Source organism: Daphnia pulex, chromosome 4, assembly GCF_021134715.1.
Source record: "Daphnia pulex isolate KAP4 chromosome 4, ASM2113471v1".
NCBI lineage: Eukaryota > Metazoa > Arthropoda > Branchiopoda > Diplostraca > Daphniidae > Daphnia > Daphnia pulex.
This window is the reverse complement of record NC_060020.1, coordinates 4,422,478-4,436,920: the sequence shown is the minus strand read 5'-3', so window position 1 is coordinate 4,436,920 and position 14,443 is coordinate 4,422,478. Positions and strand designations below refer to the sequence as shown.

General features: G+C 42.8%; 1 protein-coding gene across 4 annotated transcripts in view; it reads right to left on the bottom strand.

Moving 5' to 3' along the window:
* Positions 1 to 242: 242 nt before the first annotated feature.
* LOC124193047 (ETS-like protein pointed) overlaps positions 243 to 14,443 on the bottom strand; it is a 31,397-nt gene continuing 17,196 nt past the window's right edge. For 3 of the 4 annotated variants that reach the window (XM_046586701.1, XM_046586702.1, XM_046586703.1), the window contains 7 exons: positions 12,337 to 12,537; positions 11,064 to 11,591; positions 3,766 to 4,233; positions 2,656 to 2,849; positions 2,395 to 2,563; positions 1,992 to 2,301; positions 243 to 1,926 (listed from right to left, as the gene is read on the bottom strand). In XM_046586701.1, the coding sequence (XP_046442657.1) occupies positions 1,863 to 1,926; positions 1,992 to 2,301; positions 2,395 to 2,563; positions 2,656 to 2,849; positions 3,766 to 4,233; positions 11,064 to 11,591; positions 12,337 to 12,537 (1,934 nt within the window). In that variant the 3' untranslated portion in view covers positions 243 to 1,862. Of the gene's footprint in view, positions 1,927 to 1,991; positions 2,564 to 2,655; positions 2,850 to 3,765; positions 4,234 to 11,063; positions 11,592 to 12,336; positions 12,538 to 14,443 lie in introns of all 4 variants that reach the window. The other variant, XM_046586700.1, reaches the window with a different exon arrangement.

Here is a 14,443-nt window from a genome sequence, read left to right as displayed (position 1 = left end):
AACGATGATGCCAAATTCCGCTGACAGGATGGATCATAAAACGCGCACTTTGATCGTAAACTGACCTCATTCGTACGCTGCAAACTCTGCAGTTTGCTGAATGAAATTGCATCCGACGAAGATCAGCTGAACATCCGACCCCAAAAAACATGCCCCGCCAACTATACCGACCGACCACGAAAAGCAACTTGCATGTGTAGTTTAACACTGTCAAGATTTTTTTCTTTTCAAAGCAAAAATGATCGAGTCCAAAAAACATGTATTCGGATAGTTTTTGTTTTAGGGGGAGATTGGGATTGGGGGAGAACAACAATAATATGGAGGATAGAGAGAAAATAAAGAGCGTAAGAAATGCAAATAAGAGAGATGGTAGCAAAAATGTTGGTTATACATATTATTATGATTCGCACACGATATAGCAAATGTTTCTGTCGAGAAATGACATAGGGCTTATTTTTATAATTAAAAAAAAAAATTAAAAAAAGAGAAAACGTTCACATGTCAAATCGCGGCGGAAGCTCGATAGACCGTCATGATCAAAATCTGTACATTATACACGATTTTCCATTATGCTAAGACAGTTCCATTCATTTGTTTGTCCAAAAATCATTTCTTTTTTCACATTTCACTACATGCGTGTGTCTAATCCTTCGACACGCCCACGATCCGGAAACAACAGAAAACTTCGACAATGTCGCCAACAACAACAAAAAAAGAGAAAAAAAAGGCACTTGTTATTGAAATTTGGAAAAAAAAGAACACGACAAATATAAGAGTTTATACATTTAAAGTACGAAAAAAAAGCATTTTAAAAATGGTTGGTTCACGGGAAAATTGTAAAACGAATAATAATAATAATTAAAAAAAAAATTTAACACACGCCGTTATCCCTCTTTCGTTTTTATCCCTCCAAAAGATTTTGTTGTGAACAAAGTGTCTTCATTTGTTTTTTCTTAGAAAAATAAAAACAAAAACAATCATCAGGTGTGTGAGGTACAGCGATTCGAAAGACATTAGTGTTTGCGCCATCTGGTGAAGCCAACACGATTGTTTTCCTACTCGACCGAAAGAGAGAAAAAAAAAGGAATAATAAACAGAAAAATAAACGAATTTCCATCAGAATTGATTGTCCCCTCTCAAAAATGGTATTTTTGGCGACTTTTTGGAATTTAAAAAAAAAGTAGAAGAAAGAAAACGAGAATCATCCGATTGAATTAACTCCGGTCGAATTTGGTTTTGGCAATCGATTGGCCACTGAACTCGGGTACTTTTTTTTTTGTGTTTGTTTGTTTGTTTTTGAAACGGGGATTTACGAGACACACGAAATGGATTTCGATACCAACATTTTGGTATCTGGATGCCTCTTTGCCCAGCTTCACATGGATCAGCAAATGACAGCGCGGACACAGAGACGGACACGCAGAGTAGAGGGGGAAAAGAATTTCGAGAAAAAATAAACGACACCAAGGCACTCGGTGGTGAATGGACCGCAAACAATATAAACATTTTTTTTTTCAGGGATTTGCTATATATATATATAATATATATAAATGAAGGATCGCGAAGTTCAATCGAAACTTGAGAAAGAGTTTAAGAAGAGAAAAAAAAATAATCAAGTGAGAGAGAGAAAGAAATCAAAAGATTGGCTTTGGCATAATGCAAAATTCACATAGCCGTCAACTAAAAAGTTTTTCAATGGTTTTTTTTTCTTGTTTTTGTTTGACGGTTTGTCAATCTAAAAAGAGACGTCACTATATAAACTGGGTTGAAACGATCATATCAATGCCGCATTGTTTGATGAAGTTAGCATTTGGTGTTTGTGTGTGTGTAATCTCAGGTGAGGTGAGAAGGGGATTTGAAATTCACTCGTCATCTTTCTTGTCCGGTTTGAGATCGACCATGGCGTGCAGTTCCTCCGCTGTGTACCTGTTGAAATTTGAAATTATATATTTTGATCGACCGTTGATGGGATATTTTAATCCAAGTCTTACCCTAAAAGATTTTGAAGATCGCAAACAAAACGGTAAACGTATCGTTTGCCCGCCGTTTTGTGGATGATATTTTTGTCGTAGTAGTAGCGCAGACCGCGTGACAATTTCTCGTAGTTCATTTTGGGCTTGTTCTTGCGGATGCCCCAGCGGCGAGCCACCTCGTCCGGATCAGACAGCTTGAACTCCCAGCCATCGCCCGTCCACGAAATAAAGCTCTGGCACGACTTGTCCGTCAACAACTCGAGTAGAAACTGCCACAACTGGATCGGTCCCGATCCCGTGAAACAAGGTCCGCTGCCTGGTGGTCCACCTGATGATTGCAAAATAAAATTTGAGCATTTTTTTAATTGGAAAGAATAAAGTGAAGAGAAAATAAAACCAAAAAGGTGATGTTTTTTTTTACCTTGGTAGGCGGCCAGCATCGAAGCTTGAATGACTGGCTTGGATTCCGGTGAGCCCATGGTCGGGCTGTGACTGCTGAGTTGGTGCATGTGTCCGCCAAGGACTGGATCATTGCCACCTCTTTGGGGACCCATTCCGCCGTGGTTGTTCATGTACGCCGCCGGATGGTGCTGCAAGTTTTTTTTTATTTTTATGAAATATCCAAAAGGGAGACAATTAGACTCAACGGTTGGTTCATTAAATGTTGGCGTGATGTATCTACCTGAGCTTGCATTCCATTGTGGTGACCACCGAGGTCACCGGGTGGTACCCAAGGATCATTGGGACCGCCTCCTCCGCCAAGGTTAGGTACTGTTTGAAACGGGCTGTGTTCGCCGTACGCTGGATGTCCTCCACCGGGCGTAGTGGCCCCGTAAGGATCAGAAACGTAACCTCCATCATGACCAGGATACCGTCCTATCAAACGAACAAAAGAAAAACCAAAATCAATGATTAAAATAAACGAGTGAAATCCGAATCGTTGCGGATGGCGAAACATACAAAGAAAAACCCCAAACTCAATTCCTGATTCCTAGACAGTTTCTTTCCCCGACTCTCTTTCTCCGAAAGGAAAAACAACACACACACACACAGGTAAATAAAAATGTCGACTTCTTTCGGTAGTTCCGAGAAAATGGCGTGTCCCGGTAATCATCATGATGGAAGGAGTCACGGAACAGGTGGTCTTTGTTGATTCCTTTTCTCTTTTTTTTATCAAAAAGAAAAAAGAAAAAGGTCGTCGCTATATAAATATACACGTACGCGTTTCGGTGTTGTCGGTTACGGCCGGTTGAACCGACTAATAAAATATAAAAAGGACCTTTTCCCGCAACTGGTGACTCTCTCGCTCTATCTCTCTCTTTGCCCAGTTCTCGTATCTCTATTGTTCTTGGTGCTCGCCCTTGTTAATGATCCGCTGGCCGGGCGTAACAGCGAGAGCTGCCACCCGCTGTCCATTTGCCACGTGGCAACACTGCCGCTTGATTATTATTCCGACTTTGTGTGTTGTTGTTTTATTTCATTAAAAAAGTAACAAGAGAGAAATGTTTTTAACTTTTTATCTCTGGGTTGCACAGCGAGAGAACCCGAGTGGTTGGTAGACGCTCGTTTGGATAAAAACCCAGGCGAGAGATTCGATAAGTCACTGGGAAAAATCTAATCGCGCATCCATTTCCGCTTGGCGTTGCCTTGCATGGCGCAACAACCGAGTAACGCAACAACAAGAACAAAACCATCAACCACCACACGCTCTTCTATTTTCCTTTTTTTTTTTTTGTTTTTGTTTCTTATTTTGTGTTTGATTCCAACCGATGAACATTTCACGAGTCTTTACCTCGTCCGTACGGCTGTTGCTTCATGTTGCCGCTGTAGGGCTGTTGCTGCTGTTGTTGCTGCTGTTGCGTCTGGTTGTTGTGGGCCGGTTGCGGGTAGAAATCGGACGCCAAGTCGGGATGAGGCAGGAAATGATGCTGCTGTTGCTGCTGCTGGTGGTGTTGCTGCTGCTGCTGCTGATGGTGTTGTTGCTGGTGCTGCTGATGGTGGTGGTGGAGGTGGTGGTGCTGTTGTTGTTGTTGCTGCTGCTGGTGTTGGTGGTGGTGTCCAGCGTTGGTCACCGAGTCCAAATTTTGATAGTCGGCTTCTCCGTCACCGAACGCCACGCCGACTCCGAAAGGCGAGTCGACAACTTCTTGGTGTTGTTGCTGGTGCGGATGGTGTTGCTGGACCACAGCCGACGAACCGGAACCTGGCACCATTTCTCCCATTCCGGTCTGCATCGGGTCGCCCAACGAGCTGTACCCTCCTGAAATTCCAAAAACAAAAAACAAAAAAAATGAAATTTTAATTTCAATTCAAAATTCCCACCAAAAAATGGGGGACGTCTTATTCTGGTTTTCCCAAAAGAAATAAAAAATCACCAAAGACATGGAAACAAATCGATTGAAAAATAATGGTATGATGGATGGTCGCTGTAGCGATACGTCACAATTTCGTTATATTTTTGAAAGGGGGGAAAGAATTGGTCAAGCGTGAAAGTTTGGAATAAAAATAGAAAGAATCGAAATATAGAAATGGAAAAAAAAAGGTTTTGTTGTTGAATGACGATAATATGAATGCACACAAAAGAGAATGGACAAAAATCAGTCGCCGGAAGAGGGAGGTTTGCTATATATAACTGAATGGTTTTCGGGGGGGTTTTAGACAACAACAGAAAAAGAAGAAGTTGAATGAATGGGGTCCGTGTATATACCCCGACGATTATTGATCAATGAGGTCTACGCAGAATTGACACACGCACACCAAACAACTGGTAACCCTCGCAGCCGAAGAAGAAATCCCCTGGGCCATTCATCGAAAAGAGAATGACTCGATTCAAAATCAGAAGCGCACACCGAAAAGAAGAAGAAGAAGGTAACCAGGAGCAGGTCTCGATGGGAACTCGACATGACAACAATAGGCATAATCGGCCGGGACAATGACAAAACGGCAACACAGCAGAGAGAGAGAAAGGAGATGGGCACCGTATAGAAATGGCTGAAAAGAATCAAATAAGAGAATCTCAATGCCGCTAGATTCTAGTGAATCAATTCAATCCGAAACAAAAAAGTCGTCGTCGTCGTCGTCGTATATACACTTTTTGGAAAATGCATAATAATGGCGGCACGATCCGTCTCTCGAATTCAACAAGTTGACGTGGGCAATCGGACTGCCCCCTCCTGTGAACCAAACAGCCTCATTTCTATGTTGGGGATTTCGTGAAACAATTAACGATTTATTCGCCGCGAAAACAAAACGGGACAAAAAAGGAGCAAATGAAATTTTCTTTTTCTTTTTTTTGATCTCGGCGCATGTCGGCGCAACAGACAACAGTGCGCGCGTCTTGGGTGTCGAGACAAAAGAGTTTGGATCAAGGAGAAAGAAGAAGAAGAGGAACCGATGGCGTCCTGGGCCATTCTCACGATATAGTGACCCGTTTCACACCGAAAGTTCCTCCCCGACCCACCTGACGACCCCTCTCACGCCACACGAATCTTAAATTCATCCAAAATTAATAAAAACACAAAAACAAAACCTCCAAAATGGATGACGTTGTTTTCGTAGCGACGGCGGACTTTTGGAAATGAAAAAATCATAAAATAAAAAATCCCCGGGAAAAAAAAAAATTTAAAAAAGAAAAGAAAAAAATAATTTTGAAATGTCAACGGCACCACTAAAAACGGAGAAATTCTTCTTTGCCCTTATCCAATTCAAATAACACGCTCCAAAAAAAGAAGAAAAAACAAAATAAAAAAGACAAACAGTTGAGAAATATCAAATAAATCGTAAAAAAGAAAAAGAAAAAAGGAACGACGAACGACATTCCAGCGGGGCAAGTGCGCGCCGCTCGTCGCTTATCTCGTCACATCTTTTTTTGTGGTTCGAGTTGCTGGTTTGAAGAAAACGAGACGCTTTGAACAAAGAAGCTCCGTGCAAACAAGTCAATATTGACGGACACGTTCCGGGAGAGAGAAAGAGAGAGACCGTGCGCATGTGGATGGAGTTAAGGTCATCCCGGCGTGCGGCTAGTTGTGTGTCTATACTAATGTTGGAAAGTTATCTCTCACTCGTTGTTCATTCTCGTGATGCAACACACACACTTAAGAGGAGGAGGGGAAATGAAAGACGAGACGGGACAGTTTTTTCTGGGGGCGAAATTGTTCATTCACAGAGTTGGGAAAATATTTTGGACTAAATGAGCAAAGACGAAATTGGCCAGTTGCGATCCGAATTGACTGACGAGTGTCGGGTGTGTGTGTGTGTGTGTTTTTTAATGTCGTCCTATTAAATATACATTTGATGCTTTCAAGGACACGAACGGAATGAATCCGATCCTGCCGCAAGTGACGGGCGGCGGCGGCGGCGTCGGCGTCGGCACCGGAAACGGCTCATTCACATCCCGCCCCACCGTGAAACCCCTCAAACAATACACGGAGAGTAGAAGAGAGGGGGGAGGGAATATATTCAAAATAAAAGAAAATGAAAAAGAAAAAAGGTAAAATAAAATAAAAGAGAAAGAAAGACGATGCAACCATGTTGCCGTTGATGATCGAAAGCGATCGAATGTCAACACACACTCAATTACCAACTGATCTATCGGCTCTCCCTGGACTTTCCGTCTCTATCTCTACCCGGAGCGGCCAACAAAAACGGTGGGGTAATTCAATCAAGCGTCCCGACTTGACATTTGAAACTCATTTGGCTGCCAATGGGATGCGAATATAAGGCGAACGATCGATCACCATGACTTCCAAGTTTCAAATTTTAACAAAGTGAGGAACCTTTTTTGAAAAAATTTTTCTTTCGGTTATTTTTGGGGGGATAAATTTTTGTTTTTCTTTTCTTTTGACGGAATAAAATTCTCCATATCCGAAAATAAAAGAATAAAAAAAAGTTAGGGACTTGGGTGGGGAGGGAGACCAAACAACGTACACAACAACAACAAAAAACCTATGATTACCGCACGAATCACGATATGATTGTACATTCAATGAAATGATTATTGCCGTGTTGAGCGGCCGTCACACAGCAGAGCCAGCGGAAATGGCTCTCTTTTTTTTTTCTTTTTCTTTTCTTTTCTCTTTTTTTCTTCTTTCAAATTTGCCTTTTTTTTCTTTTCTTTCTTTTCTAAACTCAAATAAAAAAATTATTTCCACCGAAAAAAAAAAAATAAATAAATAAAACTAAATAAATCTGGTGCATGCTCTCTCTCTCTCTCCGGGGGGAAACTCATTTTTTTTTCCGAGTTGCCCTCAAACTCTCTGACTGGATTCAAACGTCCAGTCCCGATCCCCCCGATTCACTTCCGGCCATTTTTTTGTGTTGTTGTTGTTGCTGTTGTTGTCTGGATGTTAAGTTTATTCCGTTTTCGAGTGTCTTTCTTTTCTAGTTTGTAGAAGGTGCGTGTTGTGTGTGTACCTGTCATGTCAGAGTGTGACCTGCACTTCCTGTCCGGATTTTTTTTTATTTGATTTCCTCCATCTATCCCTTCTTCTTCTTCTTCTCCTTTCTTCTTTTTTTTTTTTTTTTTTTGACTTGTTACTCTTCAACTACATAATCACACAATGATGATAATCCAAGAGCGACCACAGCTGGTGAGTTTAAAAAGGGGGGTGAAATTTAAAAATAAAATGTAATTTAGACGACTCTACCTGGAGGATACCCGTGAAGACCTATTTTCTTTTCTTTTCGAAATGGCAAGGCAAATCCGACACATATAGAATCCCACTAAACACCAAAAAATAATTTTTGATTTCAAAAGTTCACTAAATTTGTTTGTTTTACTCTAGTGGCGCGAAAATTAAAAAAATCCAAATTGCCAAAAAGAATCGCAAAATCTGAATTGGTTGCTGTTCACATTTCACACCGATCGGAATCTAACTAGGAGTGTTGAGGCCGGCTGGTTTGTGTCACTGCACGGTGCGACGCCAGCAGCGCGCTGCCCGACAACAACAACGACACTGATGCATGGCTCACGCACTTTGCACGTAAACCGCGCGCCACCGCGGAGCAGGTTCAGGGCCGAGCGCACGCCGAGAGTCTCAAATCGACTTGTTGCCTTTTTCTCTCCTTCTTCTTCTTCTTATACACAGACACACACACGACGTCGTCGTAGTACACCACCAGGCTATATAATATTATTTCCTTTTTTAAAAAAAAAGAAAAAGAAAATTTTCTTTTTATTTTACAGAGGGGAAATAAAGAACAGAAGAAAAAAGCACAACAACCTTCCAACGAAAAGCCCCCAAAAAGCCCGAGGTTGTGAGCTGAGCCAATGGGAGTGAAGAGCGGGTAGCGCCGCGACGCCTTGTCGTGTCGCGCAAACAACTGAGTCGGTCGGACGGCCAAGGGCTGGATGGATGGAGAGGAGAGAGAGGGCCATGCCCTTTTGTGGGTTGAGTCTCGCCGGTAACAGCCGCCCCCTTTTTCACTTCCAACTACGGGCCACTCAGTGCAGTAGACGTGTACGTACTACGTCTGTGCGCGCCGTGAGTGAACCAACAAGTATTAGACGCGGGCGTGCGGGTTGTTATAGCGAGACGCACGGTCCCGCGCGCAAGTTCCTTTTTTTATTTTTCTATTTTTTTTCTTATTTTTTGATTCTTTCCATTTCAACGGGGGGGAGCGAAAGGGAACCTCCTCCTTATCTACACATTAGTCAATGGGGGCCAAGTGGGTGGTGGGATGGAGAACGGCAACCCAACCACCCTCCGACGAAGAAGAAGAAGAAGAAGAAGAAGAGAATGAAAAGGTTGCGTGTCGTTCTGGTGGGGCCCGGCCGAACCGAACCGAAAAAATCAGGGAACCAACTGGAACTGGTAGAAAAGGCCATCCCCATGATGCGATGGAAGCACGCGCATCATCATGTCTATTTTTCCTTTTTCGGGCTTGGATATTATGATTATGATGCGCCAGCCTACAATTGGTGGGTCGACAACTCTCTCTCTCTCCCGATGAGCAACAACAACTCGGCGTGCAGATAGCGCACGCAAACAGAACCGGCCGACCGGAACCAATCACATGGAGGGGGGCTTGCTTGCTTGCTATCCAGCACACACAACACAACGTGAATGATCAGCTGAGAGAAAGAAAATCACGGAGAGAGAGGTAGTACAACTCTACAGGTTGCAACACACAGACACAGAAATCATCATCGAGTTCTCTTTTTTCTTTTGTCTGATATTCCACCAGGGTTTTTGTGTGTGTGTCTATGTGTGCAGGGGATGTCGTGTCTACTTGTGCGTAGGTCTTCCATCAACTTCACGGCCGTTCCCTCATTTACTCGGGACGCCAACCGGTGAACCCCTTCATTTTCCCTCTTCTTCTTCTTCTATTTCTTTTCTAGTTGTTGCTGTTGTTGCGTCTATTGTACGTACAAGACTTGGCCAAAAAATAAAAATAAATAGAAACGAGTTGTTGGAGAACATGTTTAGATGTTCACGCCACGTTGATTTTGAAGGGAAACAACCCAAAAAATAAAATAAAAGAAAGAACAGTCTTCTTAACTGCTATTATTCATAGTCTGTGTGTGTGTGCGCGCGCATCACGATGATTGAATCAAAAATCTTGTTCTATCATTTCGTCTACATTTTTTCGTTTCATTGTCGTCCGTTTCTTTTTTTTTTATTTAAGCGCATCCCGAAAATATTAGACACACACACGAGTGTGTGTGTGTAGAGAGACACACTCGGAAACTCTATAAACTTTTACGACCCTGTGTTGTTGTTTGTTGGCATGGAATAAAATCACTGCGCCGAAAAAAAGAAACAAAAAACAATTTTTTTTTTTCGTTTGAAAAAGAAGAAGAATATAACAACAACAACAACATGGAGCGCAGAGAGTTGACTTCCGGTCCGATCTCTCAATGTTAAAAGCTGACTGACGAGGAGGGGCGTCGGGGCGGGCCGGCTCCAAGGTATGAGCATACACATACAAGGTTGATGAGGTGGTTTCAATAGGAAAAAAAAAAATAAAAAAAGGAGGGGGGTAGATGGGAGGGGGGGGGAGGGTGGATTTAATGACGGCGACCGCAATAGCCGTACACGCATCAAGCGCTGGCGGGCAACGGTACTTGACGTCGCTCTATGCGCATCCACACATTGTGCATTAAAAAAAAGCCAAGCTCGTACACTCACTACTCACCGAGTGAGTGTATGACCGTGGCGAATTTTTTCCTTTTCTTTTTTTCAAATGATTATTTTAGAAATCCGATGATTCATCAACAAGGAGGAATCATATTTAAATGAGAATAAACAAAAAAAATTTTTTTTTTTTTTCTTTTTGGCCCGATTCATTGTTGGCGCAATAAATATATTTCCACCCTGTTGTGGTGTGTCATTCTTTCTATTCATTTCATTAGGAAGAAAAAAGAGTCAAGTAAAAAGGACAACATGGGAGTAGTGTAGAAAAAGGAGGGGGGGGGGACGCTCTCTGCCCTGGCAAATGCCAACTTCCTGTTTCCGGCCCGCCTGCAATGGGACACTCTCCACGCCTGCTTTTGTTTCCACAATCTACTACTCTCTCTCTCTCTCTCTCTGCTATTATTATATATATAGATAGAGAGAGAGTCTCTTCTATTTTTTAACTCTAATATCCATTTTGACACTTTTCTCTCTGTCTCTCTGTCTGAAAATAATAAAAATGGAAAACCTCTCTCCTTGGTATGTATACATCTAACCAGTTGTTTGAGAACTGGGAGTTGTACAGGTTGCAAGAAGAGTGGGAGGAGGGTGGAAGGGATACGCATACAATAAGGGCGGCGAAAAGAAAAGAAATATCCAAACAACACAACCAAAAAATAAAAAATAAAAAAAAGAAGAGATAATGCGTAATACCGCTCTCTTTCCTATTACTGGTGGGGGGATTTGTGTGTTATTTATTTCTGTCTCTTTTGTGTCGCCCGTTTTTCGGGAATATCGTTCCGCCGTGCTGCATCGCCTCATATTCAATTGCACGCCAGCCGCGTATAATTGTGATGAGTTATGCGACGACTCCCATTTTTTCTTTCTTTTCTTTTGTCATTTTCTCTTTTTCTTGTTTGATGTTAAGTAGAAGAAAGAAAGAATGAAAGAAAGAGGATCATTTTGATTGATTTACCTTCGAGATAGGAGGTGACACCGTTGGATGAGGATGACACGGCCAGCCGCGATGGATTCATCGAAGACAGCACGTTGTTGAGTTGTTGTTGTTGTTGTTGCTGCTGCTGAGAAAGGGTGGCGGCGGATGTCATCATTTTGAGCGTCGGCGGAGTGGGCGGCGTGGGCGGGGACACGGGTTGAATGGAGAGGGGCGGCGATCCGCTCGACACCTGCGGCTGAGCGGACGGCGGATGCGACGTCGTATTCGAAGAAGAAGATCCGGCCGGAGTCGAGGCGTTGGAGGCTGAATTGGAGCCGGACGACGAGACGGCGGCCGGCGGAGGCGGAGGTGGCGGAGAGAATCCGCCTCCGCCGCCGCCTCCTCCCCCGATGCTGTTACTGTTGCTGTTGTTGTTATTGTTGTTGCTATTGCCGCTGTTGTTGTTGGCACTACTGCCGGCCAGAAAGTCTCTCAGATCCGGCACTGGCACGCAAATGGATTCGTAAAAATTGGCCGGCACACTGCCCAGCGCTGCACGTTCCACGTCTACAAACAAAAATACGCCCAGCAACCAAACCAATTATTAACCACACACAAACAGCAGCAAAAGAGATAGAACATAATACAACAACATTTTCCTTTTTTTTTTTAAGTAGAGTAATTCCAGCAAGGTAACAACCAAATAAAGGCATTAAAAAATGGGCACCTATAATATACTACTCGAATTTTTTCGTCTTTTTTCTTTCTCCTGGCGTGGATGGTAAACCACCAGGTGCAAACAAGTCAGACAACATTTTTCTTTATTTTTCTGGCTGATGATTATTTGACGTTTGATGGCCGAATGTTTTCCAGCAGCCAGGAGACGTCATGACATTGTGCCCGTGCAGTAAAAACAAGAAACGCTCCGATCGAGGACGTAACATCAACTACACACACACAAAGAAGGTATAGACATCTACTTATTATACAACCCCTACTATAAAATGGCCCGACCAACATTCTGCGCAGCCTATAGTCTATCTATCTATCTTTGAAATTTTACAACCCAGCGATCGCGGTCGGGATTCCCGCCGTTCCTTTTTTCTACTTCTTTTGATTACCAAACTAGACATTGACTTTTACCTATGCGGTTTGTCGGGTTTTTACTTTTTTTTTCTGTGTGTGCGCAAGCCACTAAAAAATGCAACGCACAAAATGTCAATTTCGTGATTGAATCATCGGTCGTGATTTTATGAGTTGATCAGACTCGATTGGCAAATAAAAATTGGTAAAAGAAGAAATTGATTTTTACCTTTTTGGAGGATCTCGAGATGCTCCCAGAGGATGTCGCCCATGAAGGGAGGCGTTCGGGCCAGAAAGTTCTCCTTGCCCATGGCGCACATGTCGCGGCCTCGCATGCGAAAGTGCTGCAGCACCACACCTTCCAGCGAGAACTCTTTGATGGCCCAGTTGAGCCAGCGCGAGACGTCGCTCTCTGACCACAGTCGCGGATCTGCGACGACGTTCACCAAATGAATTCAAAAAATATTTCAATCAGCAAATGTAAGACACCACACACACACACACCGAGATGGAGAGACACTTGTTAGCACACGGGGCACTTGGCTAGACGCCGCACCAACAAAATTCAAATAAATGAAAAGAAAAATGAAGAGAAATGGCAGGGTGAAACGCTGTGCGGCGTTGGCGGTTCCTCATCGACGACTGAATCAAAAGAGCAGCTGCCACACGGGTTTTTATTGGACGATGGTAGCGCCGTATATGCCCTCCTCCCCCGCTCCTCCCCTTTCTCTTATTAACAAGGAGGGGATAGAGGAGGAGCACTAAAGCAGAAAGAGACCAGCAAGGCAAGGAAGGTTGCCTTTTCTATATGTAGGTCATCCCACCAGCACCCCCTCACCAAAAAGCTGGGCTGGATTCACGACGCCGCCGCCGCTACTGTTTCCCCACTTGTACTACTGTATCTACGTGTACATTATGCATATCGTGTCTATAGAGTCTGCAGTTAGAAGAAGAAGTTGTCACACACAGAGAGAGAGAGAGAGAGAAAAAAGGAGGCGGCCACCGGATACGAATAGAATGCGACAAGTCACGAGATCGAGTCATTCTCAATCCCGACAACCGAAATAAAAAATTAAAAAAAAACAAATTTGGTCTACCTTATAGTCATAATAATAAAATGAAAAAAACGCGAAATCTAACAAATCTCTTTTGTGTTGTTGTTGTTGCTGTTGTTGCGAGGCGATTGTTTCCAATCAAGGCGGAGCCACGACAAGAATAAGGGGGGATAGCACAAGTCAAAATCAAACAGTAAAGAATAAGGGCGTCGCCGCTACCCATTTTAGTGAACCACGAAAACAAAAAAAGTATTAATATTATTATTATTATTATTATATTCCCCCCCCCCCGCACACTGAAAGAAAAATAAAATAATATTCTAGTGGATTCGCTCGACTGCCCTGCCGATAGCATCTGACAATAAAAGTTGGGAATATTTCCATTCACGACACTATCTCTTTTTCTTTTTTTTTCTTCTTTTCGACGTCTACCGGTTGGGTTCCACCTGGTTCATTCCAGTTCCTTCTCAAAGACACAACTCATTACGTCCCCTAATGCCAGTAAGGAAAAAAAGAAAGAAACCCCAACCAAAAATAAAATCAGATGCAATCGCTGGAAAATGCGAGAGAGAGAGACAAAAGAAATGGAGGAGGAAAAAATAATAATGCCCAGATTGAAATCTGTTATTCCAATACATAGAATGGCATGCCGACGTTGGATTATTATTTAGAGGGGGGCCACAGCAACTCGTGTCTAGTAGTAGTCAGAGAGAGATAACTAGACTTATAAGCTTCTCTATTTCTTTTCCATGTCATGTGAGCTCCTGCAACAGTAGGTAACAAGTCAGAAAGGAGTTTTCAAGAGTATCGGGAATGTCGACGCACGTGAGCGTGACGGCCGAAAATGCCGGCGCCTCGGCGCGGCAACCGACGCACCGGAATCCCTACACATACAGAAGTAGGTAGGTATAGACATACTTTTGTTTCCGTGACGTCATCATCGACGGCAGCGAGAATTTTATTTTATTTCTTTTTTTCTTCGGCGTGTTTCGACTTGTTGTTTAGTCGATTTATTTTTTTTTACTCGGGGCGGAACTTTTGAATGGAATCGCATAGGCGGCGAATTTGAAATTCATCAAAGAATTTTATTTTTTTAAAGGAGAGCAAAAGTCCGAGTGAAACACGTTCGGTCACGGACAAAATGATTCCCCGAAAAAACCAAAAGAAAAAGAAAGAAAAACCATTTAAAAGAAATGATGGAAGAAAACCAAAAAGAAAAAAGGTAATTTTCGGTTGGTAGGGAAGAAAAGATAAATAAAATTAATGATATTGTACCCGAAA